General features: G+C 45.0%; 1 protein-coding gene across 2 annotated transcripts in view; it reads right to left on the minus strand.

The window, feature by feature from the left end:
• JARID2 (jumonji and AT-rich interaction domain containing 2) overlaps window positions 1-20,948 on the minus strand; it is a 264,620-nt gene that overhangs the window by 33,815 nt on the left and 209,857 nt on the right. For both annotated transcript variants that reach the window (XM_075532448.1, XM_075532447.1), the window contains one exon: window positions 18,027-18,203. In XM_075532448.1, the coding sequence (XP_075388563.1) occupies window positions 18,027-18,203 (177 nt within the window). The remainder of the gene's footprint in view (window positions 1-18,026; window positions 18,204-20,948) is intronic.

Here is a 20,948-nt window from a genome sequence, read left to right on the forward strand (position 1 = left end):
GGTGGTTTGAACTGTGACCAGAGTAGCCTATGGCTTACCCAACAGGACCATCGGGCCCGTAAATTCAAACACACATTCTTTCCAGATGCCCAACAGAATCAGGCATGGAGCTTTGTAAAAAAGATCCTTTCACAGAGCAAGACACACCATGGATTTGGAATATCAAGCGCATGGGAACATCGTGAACATGGGTTTGGCTAACCTTTAAGAAAAAGCCACTGTTTGAGTTTGACTTACTTGCCTGAGACCCATTTCTTCACATTATCTCCACTCTAATGGTACTTTGCAGGAAGCTGAGAATGACAAGGCTGGTCTCTTTGAAAACTACTCAATTTTCATAAAAAATATATAACTCATAACAGGTTTGTGTGCTACTTTAAGGAAGTACTTTAAAGTAATCCTTAGTTTTAATTTTAAAGGTGCCAATATTGCTAACAACACCACACATTCACAAAAGCCCTTTCGGGATCACCACTAAGGACAGATGGGCGCTGCACAGCCATTGTGTCGATTCTGACTCATAGCAACCCTGTGAGATGGTACAACAGGCCCTGTGCGTTTCCACAGCTGGAAATCTTTATGGGAGCATAAAATCTCGTCTTTGGGCTGCCAAGCAGCTGCTGACCTTGCAGTTATCAGCCCAACATGTGACCCGGCCCAGGGACTGGCTCCGATGTTTTCCAGAGGCTCTGAGGAAGGAGCCCTTGTGCTGACTCTCACAGCACTTACGCCGCAGGCTGCAGAGATCCTTGGGCTCTCCCTCGGGTGATCTACCTACCAACATTCACATTTGCCAAGCATCTGAATCTTAGGCTGGTGACATGCCCCAGCTGTGGTTCCCCATTGGTAAAATAGAGCTGATAATAAATAGTATCTAGCTTGTTGGCCACACAGGGGCTGTAGGGAGAGCAAATGAACTGAGAGAGGGGTTTAGTGAGTACTGAAAAATGTCTATGAGTTAGGGTCACCCCAGATTTCCAAGTGTGGCCAGCACAGCAACAATCAGGTGCTCCCTTACCAAGGAACCGCAGAGGGCAGGGTGAGGTAGCTGAGGTACCTTCGATCTGAAACACTCTCTGGAGTTTTCTTAAACACAAATGACAGGTTAGATGGATTAGCAAAGAATGCCCAGCTTGAGCACTGTGCTTTTCAAAGAACTATCCATCAGGGATCAAAGTGACAAAGGACCAGAGAGGAGACTGGGGTGGGATGGGGTGGGGTGGGGTGGGGTGTAGGGTGGTGTGGTGTGGTGTGTGTGTGTGTTAAGATTTCCATTCCTGAGGGAGGAATACTTTCAAGATAGGAGAGTGAGTGTCGAATTCCGGCACAACCTGCAGTGTCACTGAACTTGACACAAAAGAAAATACATTTTTAAGAGAGAAAAACAGCACTGTGTTTAAGGATCAACGCTTTTCTGATCTGAAAAACAAACCAAGCAAACTAACCCCAACCTTCCATCCCAGCTCCCTCATCAGCATGACGACCTGCAGCAGGGAACACAGCTCTCTGGGTCTCCAGTAAGGTTTTTAAGGGTTTAGAACCACCACCCTGCTCTCCCCAGGTGGAGAAAGCTTTGGATAGCCAAGCCCTACAGATGAGAAGGGGGGGGGGGGGCACGCAAGTGAGGGATGGGCCTTTAAGACAAAACAACTGCTCTTCCGTGAACCTCAGCAACACCCACTACCACAGAAAGTTGGTGAAGCTAAGAGGGCCAAATACGCATTTAAGAAGGAATCAAAAGATCTTTGACTTGCAAATAAAGATGAGGGCTTTCTCGTAAATCTACCATCTGCAACCACATATCAAATGGCAAACATAGCCCAAAAGTCAAATCATGTGCTAAATGTGACGGGGGCAAGGAGGGTGCAATTTGGGCAAAAACAACCGGAGCAAAGACAAGGTATATTTTGTACTCAGCAGCTCATTAATTTTTAAGTGTCGTGGGAACCTGTCAGTTTTACCCCCTCCAAGTAATTGCCCTTTATCTTAATTTGTTAGATTCTTGAGAAGAGTCTTGAGTTTGGAAAGGAAAGGGGAAAGTGGGGTGGGGGTGGGAGCTCACTCACAGAGAAAGACTAAACCCTGTGAACGTAAGACAGAAAGAGAAAGTGGGATGTAGAAAAAGTCCTCCTCGTATTGTCCCCAATTAAGATAATTGGACTACTTTCTTTAAGGGGGAGAGCTCACATTCATTGCTTTGAACCACCTTACGACAGTCTATTGTTCTAATAGCCTTACATTAATGAACAGAGACAAATACATTGATTTGTATACACATATTCTAAAAGTTAAATGGCTTTTAGACAAGTGTTTTCACACCACAGCATGCAAAAATCTTTAAATCCAAAGGCAAGCCATTTGATTTGGGGTCACATTGGCCCTATAAAGGTAAAATTGGCCCCCAGTGAGGGAGTTAATAAAAAAGCTAAAGAACAGTAGTGCTGCAATCACTTGAAAGGTCGGGCAAGCTACACTGAGGGAGAAGTTCACCTTCCAAAGTTCCCTGTCGCCTCTGTAAGATCCCAGCAAACTTCCCCAGGACACCACCCAGCAATCTAGGAATGGCTGTCCCAGCAACTTTAAGGCCTCCATGCACACATGGGCTCTCGGGAATTTGGACCCATGGCTCTGATTTCTAGCTCCCCAGACCACGTGCAGAGTCACCCCAACACCCTAGTTACAAACTAGCAGCCTCCCTTAACTCCACATCAGGAATCGCTCAGGTAGTCTCAGTATATAATACACATTACATTCTTTTTTCACATTACGGTCTTTTGAGAAAAAAGTTACCCAAATATTTTTAAAGGCTTATTGTTTTAAAAGATGCTGCAACCTGAAATATAGAGAAAAACCCATGTTGTGGGGTGGCAAAGAATGTTCCAGTTTTTTTAAACCTAGCTGACAAGACCAGCCCATCAATTTCTGTCGCTCTCTCTCCTATATTGCTGATTTTCCAGTGCTAATAGAGACACCTGGTCCACACGCCAGGAGGTAAGCCTGGTTTGTTTCTGTTTTTGTGTTTAGGCCAGCAAAAAAAAAAAAAAAACAGAATTTCTGGCATGGAGGCAGTTGACAACAGGTCTGTGATCTCACGGGATTACTCAGTGTCTGACCTGAGCAAATAGGGCTCACAAAATAAAAACAGCCATCAGAGAGAGGAGCCTGTGATGTCTGCTAGCGCAGAAATCCAGCCCCTGGACTAACCCCAAAATGACATCAACTGAAACTCAGTCGTGTCACATGCCCGGGGTCCCAGCTGGGGGAAGACACAGGCTCCCTCAATGGGCGGCATGCAATCCTGGTTACAGTACAAAGCGGTATTTGCTCCCTGGAGCCGGTTCAACTCTGAGTCACTCCTGCCTGAAAACAATGGAGTGTCTGCCAACCTGTCCCAGCAGTGCAAACCGATTTTAATGCCGCTATTGGGAGTGCTGTAACCCATGTGCCCTGGGCACAAAACAGCTCTGCTGACTAAGGTACCTCATCCACTAAGGGACTAGGACAATCACAGAGGCATGGCTGAGGTCAGCAGAACCCCGTAATACTAACTGCACTCACACTATGGCCAGCATCAAGCCGCAGCGCACGAGGGAACCCCATAAGGGCCGCCTGCATGCACCCCAGCTCACACAGTGAAGTCTCTCACCTGAGTTCTAAAGAGAGTACCAAAAAATCTAAAAATGACATCTTGAAAGTAAATTAAATTTTGTTCCTCCTCTATAGAAGGACAACAGTACAACACACTTAAGATACATTTGCCACTTAAACACATTTCTAATAATGTTTGATACTACGTTTAAAAGTTCACAAGACCTTTATGAGCCTATAAAGGTCAGAGCATTAAGGCAACCATGGACCAGGAGGCATGTTTTCTGGCACTGAAAGATGGTTTCTGAGCCCACAAAGATGCTGAATGAAGAGAGATGGGCATGGATGGCCCAGAGATGCAAGCATCACGTGTGCCCGCCTACCGCCCCAGGGTCTTGGAAAGTCTTTGGGGGCAATTAAAGAGAGAATTGCTTTTCCTTTAACTACCAAAACCACCGTAAGGAATCACTGAATCAGACAGTATCCAATTGGAAGCTGGTGCTTCAGTGGGCACGAGGAAGCACTGTTAGAGGAATACAGTCAGGATAATGAAAGACGGGACATAACTCATCTGTCTGCAAGGGCAACATGTTACAACAGTAACAGAAAAACAGATGACTCAGTTAGCCCTCCCTCTGAGTACCAGGCACTTGAAACAGAGCCGTTCAGGGGTTCTGCTGCAATTACAAGATAGGCTTCCGCACCCTCTGGTCCCAAGGGCTGTGTTCGGGATACTAGCAGTTACTTGCCGTGCTTCCCATCCAAGAGAACTAGTCAGCTCAGCAACTGAAGGCTCGCTCACAACCCCCATGAAGAAGACAGTCCTATGATTTCTTCTGAGGAGGAGCCCTGGGCGTCATGGGTTATGCCCTGGGCGGCTACCCAGAAGATCAGCCGTTCAAACCCCACCAGCTGCTGAGCGGGAGAAAGATGAGGCTGTCGGCTGTAAAAACATACAGTCTTGGAAACCCTCGAGCTTCCCTGACAGTAAAAAGTGGATCTGTGGCACAATTCAGCTGTGTGATCCAAGTAGGTACTTTCCAGGCAGGAGACCCAGGTTCCATGCTGGGCAGGGCACCTTATACACAGCCGCCTAGCATCTAACAGTGGACAACTGTCAGCTGCTACGCTGCTGACCACGTCTCAGTGGAGCTTCCAGACTAAGGTGAACTAGAAGAAAGGCCCGGCGGCCAGCACACATAAAAACACCATCGGGCACTTCAAATCCATTTGCATGCTATCTAACCAGATTAAGCCACTGGCAGATCCCCCACTAGCTATAAGCAAGGTCTCACATAACTTTACTATCAGGTAGGGATCACTGTAAGCATGATTATACTGGATCTAACTTGGTACTCATTCAGTTGACCACCCTCTTGACCCAACCTGAAACTCTTCTATATGCAACTATTTCTTGCTAGTCCCATGACAGAAATTTCTTCCCTGGCCTTTTAAATATCCACAGTAGTCTTTTCTTTCTTACTATTTTAATCTTTGTATTATTAATATTATTTTATCCATAGCACTTTATTTTGCTCCTTTTTTATTGTTTCTACTGGGTTTTGCAGTTTATGAAGTACAAATTGATGCAAGGGCTTTTAAGGGAGATAGGGGTGGTGAGGGGGTTGGGGGAGCAAACAAAGTATGTGGGAGGCAGGAGGGAACAGGAGAACGGATGATTACACAACTCATTTTAAAAGTTGGGGGAGGTGTTCTAAAATCGATGGTAATAATGATTGTACAGCTCTTCATGATATGACTGAACTGTTGAATTGTGTGATGTGTGGATTAAGTGCCAATAAAACTTTTAAAAATACTTATGGGAAAAAGCTACTGTATACAAACACTCTAGGGGTGAGGTCCAGATAGTATGGCAGGGACCAGACCAAATCCAGGGGTACACACGGTAGCCAACTAAAATGGGGGTGGAGGGAGGAAAGGGGAAAGGGGGGGGGGAAGGTGCATGATGGGGGAATAGGGCAGTGACCCACCCAAGAGGAGGATATTGTTTGTATCTCCACAGGGAAAGAGGGACCAGATATAAAGCCAATGCCAGGCAACTGCAGTGTGGCAAGGAGTGGTGAGCCAGTGGAGGGGCCTGAGGGCTCGGCCCCCATTACCAGCTACATGGACAACTGCCCCTCCCCCCAGAAGAATTTACTTGAGAGGACAACACTGAAGCTGCAGCTAGGGGAGAGGGGCATGTCTGATCAGAGCAAAGAAGGGGGAGGAAGAGAGAGTGGAGCACATCCTGGCCCATCAGGCCTGGAGGATGATATCCCCACTCTGAACAGCCAATTGACAGAGTGGACAATATGGCTGATCCCACTGAGACACACTGTCTCTTGATGGCCCAGGGCCCTAATGGGGACAACACTGGAGACTCCAGGCTGGGACTGGCCCAGACTGACCCTGTGACACCGAGGCAAACCACTAAAAGCGTGCGACACAGCAACAGTGGGCGCAGAGCAGGGAGCCCACGAGGGGGTACAAAGGACAGTCTCTGGGGCCAAAGCATGGTACCCCATTGGACCTGACTAAAGCACACACCTAGAGATCAAAAATCAGACATAGATCTATTTACAGGTTTTTCTTTGTATTTAAAATTTTTTTCTTTTAATTGACTTATTCTTCTATGGGTAAACGATTCCCCTTTTTACTGTCATAGCTGTGTTCTCACTCATTGCCTATCTTGCTATGACTTGATTTTTGGTGCATAGTATTATCTCTACAGATCTATCTAGATAAGATAGACTGGATGAATAGTCTGGAGGAGAAAACAACGGGACCAATGGTTCCGGGGGGACACGGGAGAGTGAGAGGAGGAGGTAAGGAGGTGGTGCTGACACACCCAGGGACAGGGGAGCAGTAGGTGATCCAAAATCAGTAGCAAGGAGGGTGTGAGTGACCTGGATTCAGCAAGGGCAAGGTAACCTAGAGGAATTACTGAAACCCAAATGAAGGCTGAGCATGATAGTGGGACAAGAGGAAAGTAAAAGGAACTAGAGCAAATAACTAGGTGACAAAGGTATTTATAGAGTCCAAAGACTGGAATGTACATATGTAAATATATGTACATGAGTATGGGGAAACAGATCTATGTGCATATACTTATAGGTTTAGTATTAAGGCAGCAGATGGACATTGGGCCTCCACTCAAGCATTTACTCAAAGCAAGAACACTTTGTTCTATTAAATTGGCATTCCAGGATGCACACCTCCCCACACGATTGCTGAAGAAAAATGTGTGCATAAGCAAATGTGGTGAAGAAAGCTGGCGGTGCCAGGCTATCAAAAGATATAGCATCTGGGGTCTTAAAGGCTTGAAGATAAACAAGTGGCCATCTAGCTCGGAAGTAACAAAGCACACATGGAGGAAAAACACCAGCCTGTGTGACCACGAGCTGTCGAAGGGATCAGGTATCAAACATCAAGGAACAAAAAATCCTTGAAAAAAATCATTGAAAATGTGGATGAGTGCACAGTGGAGACTCAAAGCCCATTGGTAGCCAACCGGACACCCCTTACTGAAGGGCTGTGGGGAGGAGATGAGCCAGTCATGCTGCAGGGTAGCAACGATGAAACACATAACTTTCCTCTAGTTCTTAAATACTTCCTCCTCCCCACTATCATGATCCCAATTCTACCTTACAAATCTGGCTAGATCAGAGGATGTACACTGGTACAGATAGTAACTGGAAACACAGGGAATCCAGGACAGATGACTCCTTCAGGACCAGTGGTGAGAGTGGCGATGCCTGGAAGGTGGAGAGAATGTGGGGTAGAAAGGGGGGAGATGTCGGACAGTGTAATATATGACAAAATAATAATTTATGAATGATGAAGGGTTCATGAGGTAGGGGGCAGTGGGGAGGGAGGGAGAAAATGAGCAGCAGATATTAAGGGCTCAAGTAGAAGGCAAATGTTTTGAGAATGATGATGGCAACAAATGTACATATGTTCTTGACGCAATGGATGTATGGATGGATAGTGATAAGAATTGTACGAGCCCCCAATAAAACAATTTTAAAAACTTATGAGGCCAACTCAGCAGTAGTAACCGCCACTATTCAAAAAACGCAATCACAGTGAGCACCCAAGATCACGGCCGCAAGCAGAAGAGCAGAGTTTGTTCCCAGCCATTATGCCAAGTGGCCTCAGGCAATCAGTCTGGGGCATGCTTAGCTGGTCAGGAGCCTGCAGTATAAGCCTACGCGGCCCTCCACAAATTACTGCTCTAGAAACAAGTTCTTATCTCTCTCTAGGAACATTTCAAATAGTCACTTGCTGCAACAGGAAAATCAGAACTCCCCCAAAGATTATTAAAAATGTAGGTGGTATTCAAAAAAAAAATGTTGAGGAAAAAGGCATTTGTTAGCTAGGGCCTATCTCGTCATTGAGCATACCTATCTATGCAAGCTCCTGGCCCATCCATACTCAGCTCCACGTCCAGGGGAGAAATGTGGTAAGCTCATCCAAGTGATTGCTTCTTGGTCCTTATACAACAACCACTCAAGCTGGGCGTCCAAAGACATGTTGTTTTGAAAGTCTTCTGAGAATTGTCCTTTTTCCAACAGAGTTAGTCACACTGAGAAACAGAGGTTTCTTCTAGTGTTTCCATGTCTTCCCCAGGGCAAACACACTGGAAGAATATTCAATATGTGGCCAATGCTACCAACTAACTCTTCCATAGTTCTCCACCACAAAGGACCACAATGGAGCCACTGAAGAAATGTCAGGGCCAAATTCATTCCAAACTAATTTATTAATTCCTCTATTCTAACTCACTGAGAGAGAGAGAGAGAGAGAGAGAGAGAGAGAGAGAGAGAGAGAGAGAGAGAGAGAGAGAGAGAGAGAGAGAGAGAGAATATGAATGTGTTTGGATAGAGGTAGTCCCCAAGGTTACTGATAAGATCAGCTCCTAAAAGATTTCAGAGGTAGGAGCAAGGAAGGTACACAGGGTTCTTACTTGGCCTCACTGGCCTCTCAGAGCCTCTTGACAACTTAAAAGGCATGTTTGTAGCAAGTGAAGGTATTGATGTAAAGAATTTGTTGCTTGAATGGTGTCAAAGTGAGGGGAAATTCCCGTAACAATAAGAGGGAAATTATAAGTGGCCCCTATGATGGTCAATTGTAACCTAGGAGTTACTGAATCTGCAAAACAGCATTTGGATCGCGGTGTTGTTTCCAGGTAAAGATTACCTAAAGGCTCTACTATTCAGGTCGTTTGAGGATCTGCACAAGTAAAAGGATTTTGAACATGCTGAAGAGCTGCGACACCCAACTATGATTCTAACCCAAGAGATAACTTCATTGGAAGGACCTATGCTCGTGTCATTTCAGAGTACGCGTTTTATAGACAAATCCGTTTCTGTTGAGTTACACAATAGAGCATGAGAGCTCTGTCTGCCGTGTGCTAAGCGAAGTCAAACGTCTGACAGGGGTATCAGGCTGCACCAGGTTCTGTTGGGTCAGGTCTCTGACCCCAGGGAAGATGGCTATGGACACAGAGCCAGGGGTGCCTGCTTCAGAGGTCCAGGTTCTCTGAGATGCGTGGCACCCCTGCATCGCTCTTCCTGTGTAAGCCCTGGTTGCGCCAGCCCTTTCTGGGGCTCCCAAGGCTTTCCTCAGGTTCTAGTTGCAGGTAAAGTCAGGTTCCAACCACCAGTCTGTGCTCTAGGCTTGCTTCACGAACTCAGCCCCATCAGGACTTCTGGCCAAGGCCAGCACCGTATTGGGAACCAGCCATCCACACCTTGTTTTCTGTGCATTCATCCTTCTCCCAACATTTCCATGGGAGAGATGAGACTTTCTACTCCCATGAAAAACTGACAGTCTCAGAAACTCACAGGGGCTGCCATGAGTCAGAATTGACTCGATGGCAGTGACTTTGATTTAGTTAGGTACTTTAACTTAAGAGCCCTGGTGGTGTAGGGGGATACACACTGAGTAACCACCAGTTCAAAACCACCAGCTGCTATTTGGGAGAAAGATGAGGCTTTCTATTCGTGTAAAGATATCTATTCATGTAAACCCCCAGTTGCAGTTCTAGTCTACTCTATCAGGTCATGAGTCAGAACTGACCCGTAAACTGGAACTTCCTGTTCCAAGTGACAATAAGAAAATCTGGATGCTTCCTCCCCCCACAACTACCATGATCCGAATTCAACCTTGCAAGACTGGATAAAGCAGAGGTTGTACACTGGTGCATATAGGAGCTGGAGGCACAGGGAATCCAGGGTGGATGATACCTTCAGGACCAGGGGTATGAGGGGCGATACTGGGAGAGTAGAGGGTGAGTGGGTTGGAAAGCGGGAACCGATTACAAGGATCTACATGTGATCTCCTCCCTGGGGGATGGACAACAGAGAAGTGGGTGAAGGGAGACGCCGGATAGGGCAAGATATGACAAAATAACAATCTATAAATTATCAAGGGCTCATGAGGGAGAGGGGAGCGGGGAGGGAGGGGGAAAAAAGAGGGCCTGATGCAAAGGGCTTAAATGGAGAGCAAATGCTTTGAAAATGATTAGGGCAAAGAATGTACAAATGTACAAATGTACTTTATACAATTGATGTATGTACATGTATGGATTGTGATAAGAGTTGTATGAGCCCCTAATAAAATGTTTAATTAAAAAATCTGTATGATTCTGTTAAATATCATATTTCAACAAACACCGTCTTCTGAAACTGGTGAGCTCCATAAAAAAACCTCTTTGGAAGGAATGTTGAGGAACTGTACTGTACCCACTGGGGTCCTTGAATGGTACAAAGAGTTCACACATACAAAGGTTGAAGGTTAAAGTCTAGGGAGACAAAGGTGCAGCTCTACTCTGACACGTCCAGAGTCACATATGAATTATAAGCAACTCAACAGCCACTGTGTTAACTGATGTGTCACATACATACATCCATGCATACATACATACACACAGATTCCTTGGTTAAAGATTAGCAGGAGAGACCAATTTTGGCTGTTATGTGAATTGCTACTGACATTTGATTTGCATTTATTAAAATAAACTCTTCTGTGATTCCAGCCCGAACACTCAAGTATTCTTGTGGAAACCACTCTCCGCCCAGGACTGGTGCCTTCCTACAATTGCTTAGTAGTTGGAGCAAGAAACTACTTTTCCTGATGGGCATAACAAGTGTTATAGGGGCTGAAAAGGGATGATAGGTTTCTACCCAAGAAGTGGATAGCCAGGCCCTGCATTTCAGTTGGGGATAAGCAGCCAGATGCTCTTGGAAAGTAATTTTCCTGGGAACACACAGTCATAGGCACTGTCATCCTGAGTGATCTGACTGGTACCTAACCCTGTACATGAGACACACTCAGTAATAATTTCTTCATGCTGTAAAGTTAACACATGATAATGGAATGTATCCTAACCTATTCTAACCACCTCTCAGAATCAAAAGTTAGAGGCCTTACACAGGACCGTAGAGCTAATTGCTGAAACAAGCTAGAAACATAGTTCCAGATGATGATGATCTGAGAGTGGTAAGACAGGTCTCCTGTCCAGGAGTGCTCCTCCCTTGGCCATTTCTGGATAATGGAAACAATACTACAATGCCCTGTTACCCAACCTACACATTTGTTCCTAAAATGATCTTGGTCATCATCAGATCATCATCAATCATTTTTTTCTCTACTACTGGAAATACCAACAGGCTCTCCAACCACCTTCAATGCGCCTTATCTTCACAACGCTGACCAGTACCTCTTTCTTGCCGGACAGAATGAGCTTCAGGGACTTACACCAAGCATCACCAGCTCTTGTTTTAACAAATGCTTACCAGAGAGCCGCCTGCCTTCTCTACATAGAAGCAAATGTGCACCGAGGGTGTAAGGTAACACAGTCCGCAAGGCTTGGAGCTCAGTGCTTCCCTGCAACACCAACCAGACTGGTGGCTGAAAAGGGCCTTCTCCCAGGTTGACAGCTGTGCCTCTTGGTATCATTTGAAGCTGAAGGAATGGTTCATTTTCCAATCAGCTCACACATTTCTGAGCTGGCTCCAGCCCACAGACCAATGGTTTCAGAGGGAAGCGCTGCCATCTTGTGAGGTTTTATTATTTGGCTTTGACTACACTGAAGTTGTGTGACAAATGCACAAATGGAGATGGAAGCTGAGCTCTATGTGTCTCTGCGGTGGCTTACGTGGCGAGTGGCTTCACACAGAACATAAGCAGGAAGCCCTCATTCCCAGCAAGGACTCGGCCCCCAAAGCAGTTGTTGACATGTCCATCCTTATGTGGATGTCCAGCCTTAGTGGAGGGGCCTGAGCACTACAAGAGGCTTTTCTAAGACCTTGACTAGTGGCTGAACTCGGCCACTCCAAAACCTGGAACAAACTGTCGATTTGCTGCGCAAAAAGTAACATCACTGCCTTGAACATTCCCTCCCCACCTGACCCCCATTGCCTCGAGAACAATGCAGTCAAAAGAACGGGATACACTTGACTTAGCATCATTCATGGTGTACAGCCTTCATAAAGCTCTCAAAAACAAGAGATATGTGAGAGATAACTACTAGAATCATTAGAAAAATTACCCACCCCGAGCTGGTCTAAGGAGCCCTGGAGATTGATCACACATTGGCCTGGGCTAACCTCAAATTCAGCAGCTGGAAGCCACTTCTGCAGGAAAACGATGAGACTTCCTACTCTCGTAAAGAGCACAGTCTCAGAAACCCACAGAGGCAGTCCTTCTCGGTCCGACAGGGTCACTAGGAGCTGGAATCGACTTGATGGCAGCTGCGTTCTTCGGAATCATGAGCAAGTCTACATACAAGGTGAGCAAAGCCCTCAACAAACACTTCAGTCGATGCCAGTCCACATATACGGAGAATAGCAAGCAACTGCCGCAGGGGCAGACAGTGGCAATTTGGAAAGCCAGGAGTCAAAGCCAAGGAGGTCAGAGTCTGATTCTTTCACATAGTTCAAAACACCCAGTTTTAGGCCTTTGCCAAGAGGCAAGATGACAAAATGTGGAACAATTCACTCAAGGCCTGGTTCCCTACCTTTTCAAGTACATTCCCTTTTTGTAACATCATCAAGTCATTCCTCATGTGCCCCAAATCTCTCATTTGATCTTTCCACTTCCCATTAAAAACACCTGTGGCTAAGTAAATCTGCATGACCGTGCAATGTCCAGCACGGCAGCCTCTTAAAGAGACTCGCCCCCTATCAACATACTCACTACTCAAATCCCTCAGAAAATTGCGACTCGTCATGGACATGTCTACCCGGGTGTGATGAGAAGACCACAGAAGGGAGTCACTTCAGACAAGAGAACATATGAGGCAGAAAGGACCAAGCACACAAATGGGACCTTCTTGGGGATTTTTAACAGGAGCATCCTATGCCACTCACTTGCTCTATAGGCCTCATTCACCTGTTTCCTGCCACTGCTACCGCGAGCACAGGGTCTCCTGCACTTCTCAGATGCACAGAAGCCGCTCCGCTGTTGTGTCTGACCAAACATCCGCTCCGTCCTGCTCCATGAATGGTTACCCACGACTAACACAGCATGCACCCCGTGATAACAGGTCAGGTCCTTTCCGAGTGTAATATAATTTCTACCACACTTCTCCCCAACCATGCCACAAATGTATTAATTTTAGGAACGTGCATACATGGATTATCCTGCTGACAAGTCTACGTATAATCACTGCTAAAAATTGACCCCAAAAAAGTCTGTGGGAAAAATTTCAATGAAGTTAAGGTTGGTGCTTGTGAATGTTAACTTTTAACCAAGACCTTTTCTGAAACACAGGAGGTCACCATCACTCAGAGAGAGAGAGCTGGAGAGCACAATATATATATATATATATATATATATATATATATATATATATATATATATATATATATATTTAATTTAAAAAGCAGAGGAACGGGTATTCAGTTGGCGCACGGGACAGGAGTAGGGAATGGCACGGAACACCAGCACAAACAGAATGACAGATCACCAGGGCCAACAATAGCCAAACCCCAAACGCAGGTGGGTGCCAACAGGTGATAACTGGACAATCCATGTGCTCTGCTGGAGCTGAAACCAAAGCAAACCAAAATACCTAAACGTACAGGCACTCCTCCCAGATCAAACAACGTCATGAGCACAAAGCGTCTGGATAGGGTGTTGGTGGTTAGGCTACTCCCAAATGAACTCAGTCTGGCTGAAACTGTAAGCCAGTGATAGCTCCCCGTGACTAAGAGCATCTGGGAGGAATCAGCTGGTCCTCCTAAGTGCCAAGCGGTCATTAGAAGCAGACCCACAAGTAGCCCAGCTATTGCAGTTAGGAGGTAAGCATTCCAAAATCTTGCATTAAAGAATGCACAGAAATGTTTGTACATATATGTAGAGTTAGCCTCTTGGTGAAGCCAGTTCGTGTTGGTTTGCTTTATTATCCGGCAGTCACATGTTATGCCTTCAGCACTGGTGAAAAACTAGACAGCATCTGGGACGACAGGAGGAGGGAGATGAGGGAGAGCTAGAGCACACTTAGGGTAAGAGACAAGTGGGTTCTAATCTGAAACGCCCCAACCCTAACTCCCACATAGTCCTCAAAGTCCTTCACACACACACACACACACACACACACACACACGCACGCGCCATCTTACCTTGATCAGAGGACATAAAAATAAAAACACCTTAGTACAAACAAAACCCAGGAGTATTTCTGAAAATATCTGAAACAAGTAAATCTCCCAAAATGTGAGACCCTCTTTTGTGTGTGTGCACATTATTTTTTTCTGTTAATCTTTTTGTTTATTTTTATTTATTTAATCATTTTATTAGGGGCCCATACAACTTTTACCACAATCCATACATTCATCAAATTGTGTGAAGCACATTTGTACATTCATTGCCGTCATCATTCTCAAGACATTAGCTCTCCACTTAAGTCACGCAAATTGTTTAATAAAATCTCATAACCTGTAAACACACATGTATACATGGATCTATAAATATCAAACAGATTACAGATTACAACAAGAACCCTTCTCTCATGTAATGACAATGACAGTGATCAGTGCAAAACTGTTCTTCTCTTTCCTGAAAGAGTTCACACCCACAAGCTGTTCTAAGGGGACAGGCGAGGCTGTCTGCTCCCGTAAAGATGTACAGCCTTGTTTTGGATAAAAATCCCACACATAAACTCCCACCAGATATCCACTCCTCTTTCACACAATCACCATGAAGTACATGTGAGAACAGTTTCAATGAGATCCATGCACGTGGAACATGATCAATGTTGATGTTAGACATTGAACCTGTTCGAAAATGATCCAGTGAAATGCGAGTCTCTTCACCAAGCAAGAAAAGGAAATTGGAGACCCAGCCACAAATCCAGCAAGTACACATGGGAATCATTCAAACACTTATTTAAGAAGATGAGAAGATGCAGATACATCTTCAGGAATGAGTCTAAGCCTACACTAATGAAATACATGTGTATGGTGTATACGATCTTTCGATTCCATTTTCCTGCAAAACTCTGAAGCCCCCTCAACTGTCTATTATAAATACATATATAGATATAAGGCTAATTTCATACATTTTTGTTCATCATGTCTTAGTTCTCTTCTCTATTAAAGCAAAAATAAAACATCTCTGGTTTAGAAGAAAAGAGAGAGATCCTCACAAGTCCCTCTGCTTCCATACTCTTACAGAAAGCTCATTAGTTCTGACAGCAGCAACTCGCGGCTTGCTGATAAGGCCCCAGTCTACTCTCTGTTTTTCTCTTGTCTTTCATCACCACCTCAAACTCAACCCGTGAGAAAGCCCAACTTTCGTCAATTAACTCCCTTTCTACCCTTGAGCCTGCCCATCCAGACAGTTGTAGAAACCTAGTCACATTTACTTCTAAATGTCACATGCACACACATCTGATTCAAGTCATTTTCCCACTGGGCACACCCTGGAGAATCTTTCTCTGGTTTCCAAACTTATAATAAGCGACAGTTCTCTAGTCACTATCAAATTGAATTCTTGCCCATTGTGGCTTCGACAGAGGCTATGTCCTTGTCTGTCCAAGTCATCCCAAAGCACCTCTCGACACAGTGAGACAAGTGCTGTCATTCCCACCACAACCTAAGTTCCACAGTTCATGTTGTGCCCACCCCCACCCCACCCCTCAGCTCTAGCGCTGCACCTATTCAAACTCATAGGGCAGTGCTTAAGGGTTGGTCTGCTGTCGCCAAGGACAGCAGTTTGAAAACACCAGTGGCTCCAAAAGAGAAAGATGAGGCTTTCTACTCCTGTAAAGAGTAACAATCTGAGAAATCCACAGGAGCAGGACAGAGTTCTACCCTGTCCTATAAGCTCAACTATGAATTATCATCATATTTTGGTATTCACACTCATATATGCAGCCCCTCTTTAATAATCTCTACCCCTTGTAAAAACCTTTCCCCAAAACATTTAGTTACCATTTTACATTACAACTGTATTAGCCCCATCTCCTGAATTAATTAATTGACAAAAGGGCGTGATTACTTCATTTACTAGTTTACATGCCATCTAAGTGAACAGTCATTAGACTGGTAAAGATGAAATAGGCAATAATGAAATCTAGACACAGAGTCCCATCTCCCCCCTTTGTGTTGACAACTTGTACCAAACTAATTGAGACCAAGTCTAGAAAGACCAATGGTCACTAAGCGCAACGGCTTTGAGAGAAAAACAAAAATCTTTGCCTCAATCACTAATGTCCACCACTCACTTTGCACCTTTGGTAAACTGGGGTTCTCTCCTCCTAGGAGCCCTTCTCGAATAACAAGCAACATTACCTTACCTTTCGCTCCATACTTTGTTCTCTTTGCTGCAATCTTTACACTCTCCTTTTCCTTGGACCAGCCCAAGCTATTCCAAGTAATTATCACATCCTCTCAGTACCAAAGCTCAGTCTCCCCTTTATGTGTACTGCCAACCACCAACTGTTTATAGTCCCTTGTTACCTTCTAGCCAAGTAACTGCCCACAGCTAGGGCCTTCCAATTTGTTTAATTTTCTGTAAATTTTTTCCTTTTATAAAATCTTAATGGTTTCCAAATTAATCTTTTTGAGAGTGTAACTTCTATTACCGTACATACTCGACTATAAGACGACTCGGGTATCAGCCAAGAGACCTAATTTTACCACAAAAACGGCATTAAAAAATGGGCCGGTAAGCTCAGCTTATACAAGAGTATATACAGTAAGCCTTTTGTCTGTTGAAAAACCACTGGACACTTTTTCTTTGGTCAAGTTAGTTACATAAAGAATCTTCTAGCTAATAATACTCAAACCTATTGTTCCTGCCTGTCTGTCCACTTTTCCTATGTCCTATAGCACAAGATAAAAATTCTGTCCACTTCATACAACGTGTGCACCTTCTGGATCCACAGCAGTCTTCTTCCAACACTGACGGTCACCTGCAAAATCACAGTGTGGCAACAGAACAGAGGTCTCGTCACAAAAAAATGCTCATATTGACACCCAAACCCATGTGCATGAGGAGCCTAAAAATGTAGCCTTATGAGAAAATAGAGTCTGTGCAGGTATAATTAAGCTAAAGATCAAGATAAAAGGAGTAGGCTGGGCCTCAGACTCAACCAGCCTGTTATAATAGACAGAAGAGGGCACACAGACACAAGCAATGTCTGTGTGAAGTTATCTATGAGGGCGTAAACCCAATGACAAGTTTCCATGAAAGAGATGCACAGAGAAAGTACATCGGATTGAAAGGCCAAATGAAGATGGAGAGAGATTCAGGTGATGGCAACACAAGGCAGCCATCGCCAGAAGTTAATCCAAGTCAGGAAGAATGGCCCTATAGAATCTTAGGAAGCAGCATGGCCCTATAGCCCAAACCCAAACATCCATCAAATCCATGCTGACTCGGTGACCCTGTATTGTAAACACCCTGCATAAGAAGTCTGAATAAATTAGAACTCTGAGAGCATTTGATGTTTTAAGGTGACAGAGTCAAACTCAAAACTCATTGCGACCGAGTCGGTACCCACTCACAGTGCCCCCTGTGGGCATCTGATGCGGTGAGTCCTCTTTCTCCCTCAGAGCGGCTAGTGGTTTCAAGTTGCAGACCTTGCAATCAGCAGCCCAGCACACAATCACTACACCACCAGGGGATCTTCTGAGCTACCGGTGAGCCCTCAGAAACTAACGTTTTCCGCTTAGCTGTGATTATCTGCGCTCTGGACGCATACACTACCTATTCCTCTGGAATACCCTGGGTCACATTGTGCTCTCTGCGCATAAAGTGCATGGAACTTAGAAAAGTATCCAGAACAAGCTGCGCCAACAACATATCTCCATCCACTTTACCTCGTCCACAGATGATCTCTTCCAGTATCTCTGCAAAGCTTTGGATTTAGCCCTTATCACTGCCACCACCACCACCAAACGGAAATTTAACAGAGGACGTACCGTGCCCGTTGTGAACATGCTTGTGAGTTTTCCCTTTCCTGGGGGTTGACTGGCATGAAGATGAAGCATTGTTGGTAGCTGCTTTGACGTCTTCTGTCTCATAGTCTTCCTCCTCAACATCCTCCTCCTCCTGAGAGCTTCCAAAATACACCATGCTGTTGGGCAGCGCAGGAGAACCTGGGGGTCGTTAAGAAAGACTGCTCAGAAAAATAGGCCTTCCTCCTCATCCCCTTACAGAGGCAGCCCAGCAATAAAGACACTGATGAAGAACAAACCTAAACCTTTCATGCTGAGCACAAAAAACCAGCCTATTCATCTCCACTGCCACTTTATATTTATCTTTCAAATATCCCCAGGAAATAAAACTCCATCTGTGTCCTTTTAACAGGTTTCAAGCAAAATCCCCCAGCAGGAGATAATGTCATTCACCAAACATAACAAATCAAAACTTTTTAAATTCTCACAGGAATAGCTTGAGGGGGGGGGGGGGAATTCAGGGTTGATGTGAGCAAGTAAAACAAGTAAATAAAAATTAAGTTGTTGAGGAGAAACTTTTGTGCTCATGCAAGTTAACTCGCCAGAGTTTTAAAATGTAAATTCAGTGGCATAACTGAAAGAAAGTACAATGAGAGAAGAAGAATGGTAAAAACGCTATATATTTGGTGACTTATAGGTATAGGAGGTGAATGACAGGACAAACCCAAATCATTCTCACCACCATGGAGTTGATTCCAACTCACAGTGACCCAAACAAGGCAGGGTAGAACGGCCCCTTGTGTGTTCCCAGACTGTTCCTCTTTACAGCAGAAATACCAGCAGGTGGTTTTGAACTCGTGTCTCTGTGGTTAGTAGCCCAATGAATCACCCACTATACCACCAAGGCTCTAATGACAGGCATAGATTCTTAAAAGTCGGAGTACATATGAAGCATATATCTTTATGTTTGGATTAGGTTAATAACTTGAAAATTTATTAAAATAAATTCTGGTACAACACTAAGGAAAATAGCTAGGTTAAAAAAAACATGTGACCTCCTCCCTGGGGGAAGGACAACAGAAAAGGGAGTGAAGGGAGACGCCAGACAGGGCAAGATGACAAAATAGTAATTTATAAATTATCAAGGGCTCATGAGGGAGGGAGGGGGTAAAAGAGGACTTGATGCATAGGGCTTAAGTGGAGAGCAAATGCTTTGAGAATGATGAGGGCAAAGAATGTACAGATGTGCTTTATACAATTGATGTATGGATGGATTATGATAAGAGTTGTATGAGCCCCTAATAAAATGTTAAAACAACAACAACAACCAGGAAACACAGGGAATCCAGGACAGATGATCCCTTCAGGACCAGTGGTGAGAGTGGCAATACCAGGATGGTGGAGAAAAGGTGGGGTAGAAAGGGGGAACCGATTAAAAGGATCCACATATAACTACCTCACTGGAGGGCGGACAACAGAAATGTGGATGAAGGTAGATGACGGACAGTGTAAGGTATGACAAAATAATAATTTAGAAATTATCTAAGCCCGCTGAGGTATTAAAAAATGCAAAAGGGGCATAGGGGAAAAGCTACTGTATACAAACATTCTTGGGGTGAGGACTGTGTAGTATGGCAGAGACCAGATCAAATCCAGGGATGCACATGATAGACAACTGGGGAGGAGATGGGGAAAGGGGGAAAAAAAGGATGAAAATCAGGAAGAAAAGGGGAGCGGGAACATGGGGCACTAACCCACCCAAGGGGAGGACATTGTTTATATCTCCACAGGGAAAGAGGGACCAGACTTCAACCCAGTGTGTCGAGGTATGAATGCAACATTCTGGCATGGAGTAGGTAATCAGTGGAGAGGTCTGGGAGGCTGGCACCAGTACCAAATATTAAGTGGATTCCTGCCCCTCCCCCCAGAAGAATTTGTTTCAAAGGACATATCTGATCAGAGCACAAGGGAGCAGATGAAGGGGAAGGAGGAAAGAGTGGAGCACAGCCTGACCCACCAGGCCCTGAGGATGATGTTCCTGAGTAGAGCAGCCAGTCCACAGAGAGAACAACATGGCTGGTCCCACTATGAGAAATGATGTCCCTCAGTGACTAAGGGAGATACAGGGGACAGCACCGGAGACACAGTGTGGGAATTGCACCTGACCTGATCCCACCACACGGAGGCAAAGCACTGGGGGAGTGCAGTGGAACAGCAAGGAAATGGAGTGGCAAGGTCCCCAGGGAATGCTGAAGGTGGACTTTGGAGCCAGGGCGTGGTGCCCCAACAGACTTGACTAGAAAACACTCCCAAAGGCCAACAAACAATCCTTGAACTAACTACAAGCTTTTCTTTCTTGATGTATTTTGTTTTGTTGTCAGTGGTTTTTTGTTGTTTTGTTGTATACTGTTGCTTTGTTTTCCTCTGTCTTGTTTTTGTGCATGTTAGTGTCTCCACAGGTCTGTCTGAATAGGACAGGATGAACTATCTGGAGGAAAAAACAAAGGGACCTTCAGTTCGGGAGGGACTTGAGATAGGGGGAGGTGGGGGGTAAGGAATTGGTGTTAACAAACACAGGGACAAGGGAACATGGGATCCAAATTGGTGGTGAGGGGGGAGTGGCAAGCCTGGTAGGGAATGATCAAGGGTAAGGTAACAAAGAGGTATAGTGGTAACCCAGGTGGGGACGGAGCATGATAGTGGGGCAGGAGGAAAGTCAAGGGAAATAGAGGAAAGAGGTAGGAGGCAAAGGGCATTTATAGAGGTCTAGACAAAGACATATACAAGCAAATATATATATGAGGATGGGGAAATAGATCGAGGTGCCTATATTTATAGGTTTAGTATTAAGGTGGTGGAAGGACGACCTTGGGCCGCTTCTCAAACACTCCCTCAATGCATAAATACTTTCTTCTATTAAATTGGCATTCTATTATGCTCACCCTC

This window comes from Tenrec ecaudatus, chromosome 1 (genome assembly GCF_050624435.1).
Source record: "Tenrec ecaudatus isolate mTenEca1 chromosome 1, mTenEca1.hap1, whole genome shotgun sequence".
Taxonomy (NCBI): domain Eukaryota; kingdom Metazoa; phylum Chordata; class Mammalia; order Afrosoricida; family Tenrecidae; genus Tenrec; species Tenrec ecaudatus.